The 7,500-nt window shown below is 49.7% G+C and overlaps 1 protein-coding gene across 1 annotated transcript in view; it reads right to left on the bottom strand.

Moving 5' to 3' along the window:
- rbms3 (RNA binding motif, single stranded interacting protein) overlaps window positions 1-7,500 on the bottom strand; it is a 133,947-nt gene that overhangs the window by 45,897 nt on the left and 80,550 nt on the right. The window contains exons 5-6 of the mRNA XM_084696892.1: window positions 5,387-5,544; window positions 931-1,010 (exon numbers count right to left, since the gene is read on the bottom strand). Coding sequence (XP_084553018.1) covers window positions 931-1,010; window positions 5,387-5,544 — 238 coding nt within the window. The remainder of the gene's footprint in view (window positions 1-930; window positions 1,011-5,386; window positions 5,545-7,500) is intronic.

Genomic DNA, 7,500 nt, shown 5'->3' with positions numbered 1-7,500 from the left:
GGGCGGTCCACTTAAAGGGGAAGGTCAGTGTGCTATTAGCCCTTTAAAGGTTGCCCTATTAGCACCTGGCCCCATAACCAGCCCGTCCCTTTTAATGGCTCCTCCAGTGTGTCTCTGTAGAGCCTGGGAGCTCCAGACAGGCTGGCTGGGCTGCCTGGGCAGCCCAGAGAAGGTGATTAACGCTGGGGAAGGAATGGTGGAGGAGCCCCTGTGGGAGCCACACTGTGGGTATTCACAGTCTTAATAAAAGCACAGGGGGTGGATAGGTTACCCCGCTCCCTCCTCCTCTCCACTCCTATCCCCTCCCTCCCTGCCCCCTCCTCTCCCCCTCCCTCCTTCTGCCCTCTGGTCCAGTTGAAATGAACAGAGGTGCCCTCCAGATATGGAGCAACTTGGACCTAAAACTGCTGAAGCCAGCGCCTTTCCTTCCTTCCCTCTCTCCCTCTCCCTCTCTCTCTCTCCCTCTCTCTCTCTCTCCCTCTCTCTCTCTTCCCCAGCTCCTCCACCTTCCCTACTTCTCTCCGTGACCCCAGACAGGCAGGTATGTGTGTGTGTGTGTGTAGAGGAGAGAGAGTGTGTGTGTGTGTGTATATATATAAAGGAAAGTGTGCTTCAGCTCTTAAACAGATTGCGAGGAGCAGAGAAGAGGTGGAGGAGGAATATTAAGAGGGTCTCCCTCCCCCCACCCTCCCCCACCCTCCCCCTATCCACAGGGCTTCCTGAGACACTCCATTCAGGAGTCAAAAGCACCACTACACACTACACATCACCTAACAGAGGGCTGAGAGCTGCAAGAACCTCAACATGAAGAATGTGTGGAGAAAGGGAGGGATGGAGGGGGGAGGCAGGGGATGAGGGGGGAGGCAGGAAGGAGGGAGGCAGAGGATGACGGGGGAGGCAGGGGAGGTGAGGAAAGAGGGAGAACCTTACCTGGAATGCCTGGTGGGGTCTTCAGGTATTTGCCGTTAAAATGCTGAATCACCACTTCACACTTCTCTGTAGACTCCATCCTGGAGGAAAGAGGGGGAGAGAGAGAGAGAGAGGGTTTTTTTTTTAGATTTAACACCTTTATTATTCCCTTACAGGTTGGCTGTATGTTACACTATGCTCCGTATCACATTAACATGCTCCAGAGACCACAGCAGCACATCAATAACCAACACAACTAGAGAAGGTGCCATTTCTGGGGAAATTGTGAGGTGTGCTTGAGTCGGTTCCAGTTGAGGCATTTTTATTTATTTTTTCACCTCCAAACCTATTGTTTCGACTAATATCAAACATCTGGAGAATTTTTACTGGTGTACTTACATTTTTTACAACGTACATTTCTGTATATTTTAAATTAAATACTTATTATTTATAAAGATAGCATAGGTTAAAAAGCATACAACATACATATATTGCTGATTAGTAGATTTCCCTTAGTGCAAGAGGAATGCCGAATGATATTTGGCCTCACATAGTTAAAACACTTGCATCAAAACCCCCAAATTGGGCAATTCTGTGTAAAAATTATCCTAACCTAAAATTCGCCTTACGCTTTTTCCTCTTACTGATATTCAAGCATTTAGAATTTAATCACATTGCATTTCATTTATAAAGAAACCCCTTTGAAACAAGCGGACTCTACAACGTTGTCACTGGCACTAGCCATATCTTAGCTGGAATCGCGATTTAAACAGTGTCGTCTGCTAACTGAAAATATGCCCCTCAAAACTTCAATAGGCTTGAAATGTATTTTTAAAGCTAGCTAATATAAAAAAGTTTACAGGAAATTGAACTTTTGTTTAGCAAGTTATTACGACACGTTCGTTCTAAGAAAACTTGCGCAATGGGGAAACAAAGTTGACGGAAGTAGCCTAATAAGCTAACTGGCTGGTAGTTGGTTGATTCGGTGCTTTGGACACATCGTTAGTATTACGGTACATACTCGCAGGCGAATACTAAAGAGGTGAATTCAAAACCAACACATTCGGTGGTGTTCAATATTAAGTATTCAATGCCTTTTAAAATTCAAAACATTATGTCACTGATTTGCTTCCATAGTATGGAATCCATACTATCTAGTTAGCTACCGTAAGCAGCACAATGGTTAATGACTGAAACACTGCTGCAGGCCTCAAGACACAATCTCTCCATCTCTCATCCCTTCTTCTCCTTAATGTGTGTCCTCTTTCCTCGCTCTGTCCTTTCATATTCTCCCTCTCTCTCTCTCTCTCTCTCTCTCTCTCTCTCTCTCTCTCTCTCTCTCTCTCTCTCTCTCTCTCTCTCTCTCTCTCTCTCTCTCTCTCTCTCCTAGTCAGCAGGGCTGAGGGGAGCAGTAGAATGGGTCAGGTCTGAGTCATCCAAGCTCTCGTTCTAGTGACTGGTCCTGATCGCACGCACACACACACACACACGGTACAGCAGGAAACACAGCAGATCTGAGAGAATAAAACAGGTCCAGTAATCCATTGTACAGCTCAGTCGTCCTCTGTAGTAGGATATTCTGTGGTTTCTTAAACCTTCTTCCGAGGCGTGAAGATGTTTTTTACAAGCCTAGTCGCTCTCTCACTTTCTCTTCCTCTCTCTGTCTACCTGAATCTTTATTTCTATCGTTCTCTGCTCTGACAGTATCCGCACACACACACTTTGTGTGTGGAGGACTGACTGTGTTTTCGTGTGTGTGTGTCTGTGGTTTTAGTAGCACCCACCCTAAACATGTATATATTCTTTTCAGCCCTTCAAATTCTGAGGGCAAGTTAGCCCCCTGTCACAATGCCCCCTGTCGCGTGACAATGGAGTGCAGTGACAAGGAGTGATTGACGGCAAATTTTTAACCAATCTAAAATCCGCATTACAGTTTAAAACGTGACAACGAAGTTTAACTGGTTATGTAACGTTGGATGGAACGGCAGACCAGTCACTGCATCAGCTCACAGCACAAACTGTGCAGTAGGCTAATTACAACTATATAGAAATGAAAGCAGGTCGTAACCTATCGATTATTTGCACTCGTATAAAAGCTCAAAAATATACTTTGAGGACGCACAGATACAATTTCTGAAGCAATATGCGACCAAAATGGTCCCCATTTCTATCTTGATCCCTGTGTGTGTGTGTGTTGGGGGCTAATGACATCAGGTGGTCTTGTCCACAGGGATTATCCAGCCAGTGGCAGAGTGATGGGATCTGATAACAGTCACACAGGATCCTATAAACACTTAGCTGGCTTCTCTCCCTAATGTCCCTCTCTCCCTCATCATCTGTGGATGGTATGCGCAATTCTCTCTCTCTCTCTCTCTCTCTCTCTCTCTCTCTCTCTCTCTCTCTCTCTCTCTCTCTCTGTATCTTTCTCTCTCCCCTGGCATCTCTCACTTTCCATCTCTCTCTCCTGTCCTCTCCTCCCCTCTCCCCCCCCTCCTCTCCTCCCTCTCCTCCCTCTCCCCCTCTCTATCCTCTCCTCTCCCCCTCTCCTCTCCTTCCTCTCCTCTCCCCCTTCTCCTCTCCCTCTCCTCTCTTCCCTCTCCTCTCCTCTCCTCCCTCTCCTATCCTCTCCTCCCTCTCCTTTCCTTTGCTCTTCTCTCCTCCCTCTCCTCTCTCTCCTCTCCTCCTCTCCTCTCCTCCCTCTCCTCTCCTCTCCTCTCCTCTCCTCTCCTCTCCTCTCCTCTCCTCTCCTCCCCTCTCCTCTTCTCGCCTCCCTCTCCCTCTCCTTCCTCTCCTCTTCTCGCCTCCCTCTCCTCTCCTTCCTCTCCTCCTTCTCTTCTCCTTTCCTCCCTCTCCTCTCCTCTCTTCCCTCTCCTCCCTCTCCTCTCCTCTCTTCCCTCTCCTCCCTCTCTTCCCTCTCCTCCCTCTCCTCTCTCTCCTCTCCTCCTCTCCTCCTCTCCTCCCTCTCCCTCTCCTCTCCTCTCCTCTCCTCTCCTATCCTCTCCTCTCTCCTCTCCTCTCCTCTCCTCTCCTCTCCTCTCCTCTCCTCTACTCTCCTCCCTCTCCTCTCCTCTCCTCTCCTCTCCTCTCCTCTCCTCTCCTCTCCTCTCCTCTCCTTTCCTCTCCTCCCTCTCCTCTCCTCTCCTCCCTCTCCTCTCTCCTCTCCTCCCTCTCCTCTCCTCCCCTCTCCTCTCCTCCCTCTCCTCCCTCTCCTCTCTTCCCTCTCCTCCCTCTCCTCTCCTCCCTCTCCTCCCTCCCCTCCCTCTCCTCTCCTCTCCTCTCCTCCATCTTGTCCTGTCTCCTGTGGAGGCTTTTAAGTTGAACAGGTGGCCTGTGGCAGGTGTTACTGCAGCCAGGACCCTAGGAGACTGTTCTGTGTGTCAGTGTGTGTGTGTAGGAGGGTGTGTGTGTGTGTGAGGGTGTGTGTGTGATGGCCCTTTTTCTAACCTGCAGTAAGAGAGAAGGAAACATAAACAGCAGCAGACTGATTCCTAGAGATGCTGCTGGGTCACCAACACCTTCTTCTGGGTGAGGGGGGGTGGGGGAGGAGAGGGGGGGGGGGATGGAGAGAGAGAGAGAGGGGGGGGATGAGGAGAGAGAGAGGGGGATGAGGAGAGAGAGAGAGAGAGGGGGGGGGGATGAGGAGAGAGAGAGAGGGGGGGGGTGAGGAGAGAGAGAGAGAGAGAGAGAGAGAGAGAGAGAGAGAGAGAGGGAGGGGGGGTGAGGAGAGAGAGAGGGGGGGGTGAGGAGGGAGGGGGGGGATGAGGAGAGAGAGAGAGAGAGAGAGAGAGAGAGAGAGAGAGAGAGAGAGAGGGGGGGTGCCGGAGAGAGAGAGGGGGGTGAGGAGAGAGAGAGGGGGGTGGGAGAGAGAGAGAGAGGGAGGGGGGGTGAGGAGAGAGAGAGAGAGAGAGAGGGAGGGGGGTGAGGAGAGGGAAGGATGAGGAAGGCGAGCCAGGAGGAGGGAGGGTGACTTTGAAGTCCTAAAATCAGACGTAAACACCCAAACTGAAATATGTGATGTTTTCCGTTGTTGTCTCACAAAACACACACTCACACACACACTCACACACACACTCACACACACACTCACACACACACTCACACTACTCAAACTCCCCAAACTAATATGACAAACTACAAAACTAATTTGTAAATGCCCCATAACCTGCAGGCGGTATGAGATTCTTTAGAAGAGTATGTGTGTGACTGTGTGTGCATTTCAAGCTGTTTGAGAGCGTGTCGGCTCAATATTGCACACAAAGACAAAAAAACAGCCCTCAAATTGTTCATTAGCTCCTGCCTTGTATGTGTGTGCGTATGTGTGTGTACAGTATGTGTGTGTCTGTAGGTGGTGTGTGTGTGTGCATATACACATATGTGAGGTATACACAGTGTGTGTGTACTGTGTGCAGACTGTGTGTGTTGGAGTATACTGTGTGCACGTGTATACTGTGTGTGTGTGTGTGTGTGTGCAGCGTACCTGGCAAAGCCCACCCCTCTGCTGACCCCATTGGCGTCCCTCAGGATGCGTGTGGAGATCACGTGACCAAACGGCTTCAGCATGTTCTCCAGCTCCTGCTCGTCCATGGCCACAGGCAGGTTGGAGATGTACAGGTTGGTGGGGTCCTGCTCCTGTTGCTGGGAGGGGAACAGGGAGGGAGAGGGGGAGGGGGCCGACGGAGGGAAGGGGGGCAGGGGGGAGAGGGAGGGGGGGCGGGAGAGGGAGGACAGAATGGTCAGTTTGATAACTCCAGTTGTGACTGATGCTGCGAACAGAAACAGTTTGGTTTAGGACAGGAACATGCAGGATACACAAGTTTGTGTGTGTGTGTGTGTGTGTGTGTAAGACAGAGAGAAAGAGGGGGGGAGGGGGCTCCAGTGCTGCAGAGAGAGTTGCCACCAGCTCTCATCCATCACATCATTAGTCTGCTCTGGTCTGCTCTGCCCAGGGTCTCTCCGGGACCATACAGCAGCCAGATCCCTGTCTGCCCTCTGCTCTGCTCTCCTCTCCTTCCTCTTCTACTCTCTCCTCTCCTCTGCTCAGCTCTCCTCTCCTTCCTCTTCTACTCTCTCCTCTCCTCTGCTCAGCTCTCCTCTCCTTCCTCTTCTACTCTCTCCTCTGCTCTCTCTTGGTATCCGCAAGTTTGCATCCCAATAAAGGCTTCTACAAATCCAAATCTGCTTTTGTCTCCTCTCCAATCCTGTCTCTTCCTTTCCTTTCCCTCCCCTTTCCTCCCCTCTCTTCCTCTCTTTCCTCCCCTCCCTCTCTTCCTCTCCTTGGATTAATTAAGAGTCTTATTGAACAGGACATGTTTGATCTGATTAAAGCCTATGGTCGCTGAAGTGGGAGAAAACCCAGTCTGCCAAAAGCAGGAAAGCATTCGTCTCTCCCTAACCAGAACCCAATTAGCCATGGGGCAAAAACAACTAGTGTCCGTGCAACAACAACCTCCCAGCCCCTGTTAGTCCACACTGTGTCTGATACCACAGAAGAAGACTGCTGTGTGTGATACCACAGAAGAAGAAGACTGCTGTGTCTGATACCACAGAAGAAGACTCTGCTGTGTGTGATACCACAAAGAAGACTCTATATGTGTCTGATACCACAGAAGAAGACTCTGCTGTGTGTGATACCACAGAAGAAGACTCTGCTGTGTCAGACGAGGGAAATGTAAAACACTGACAAGTCACTGTGGAACAAGGATGTGTGTATGATTGTTTGAGATTGTGTCTGCTGTTTGTGTTAGTCCCTGTCTAACCAGGAAGTACATTTACTCATTTTAGCAGACGCTCTTATCCAGAGTGTCTTACAGTAAGTACAGGGACATTCCCCCCGAGGCAAATAGGGTGAAGTGCCTCGACACAACGTCATTTTTCAGGCACCAGGAATCAAACCAGCGACCTTCTGATTACTAACCCGATTCCCTTACCGCTCAGCCACCTGACTCCCCACTCCCCCAGCCAAGTAAGCCATTGAAGGTGTACAGCTCTTCAGGAAGTAAACGTTGTACCCTTCCATCTCATTGGTCTAAAATCTCCTGGCAACATGTAGTTAAACATCTTACTACTATGATATTAGTTATATACACACACATATATATAGGATATCTTAGCATAACATAAACTTTCTGATTCTGGGAGGATTGATTTCCATGAAGCAGAGCAGGATAAGGTTAATGTGTGTGTGTGTGCAAGTGTGTGTGTGTATGTGATTATGTGTGTGTATGTGATTGTGTGTGAGTGTGTGTGTGTGTGTATGTGATTGTGTGTGAGTGTGTGAGTGTGTGTGTGTGTGTGATTGTGTGTGTGTGTGTGTGTGTGATTGTGTGTGTCTGTGTCCCCAGGCTGTGCGGGCTCTGATGAGGATAATTCCTCCACCTTGCCACCAGGAAGACGCCGCCGTGTCACTTCCTGTGATGGACAGCGAGCCAACCCTGACAGCCACTGGGCATGATGATGTCATACCCAGACCTGCTCTCTTTACCATCGAGAAATCTGTCTGAATATAACCTCCCTTCCAGAGAGAGAGAGAGGGAGAGAGAGAGAGAGAGAGAGAGGGAGAGAGAGAGAGACAGAGAGAGAGAGAGAGAGAGA

This window comes from Hypomesus nipponensis, chromosome 4, assembly GCF_054491055.1.
Source record: "Hypomesus nipponensis isolate SF chromosome 4, ASM5449105v1, whole genome shotgun sequence".
Taxonomy (NCBI): domain Eukaryota; kingdom Metazoa; phylum Chordata; class Actinopteri; order Osmeriformes; family Osmeridae; genus Hypomesus; species Hypomesus nipponensis.
Note: the sequence above shows the minus strand (reverse complement) of the source record. Positions and strands in the feature narration are given on the sequence as shown.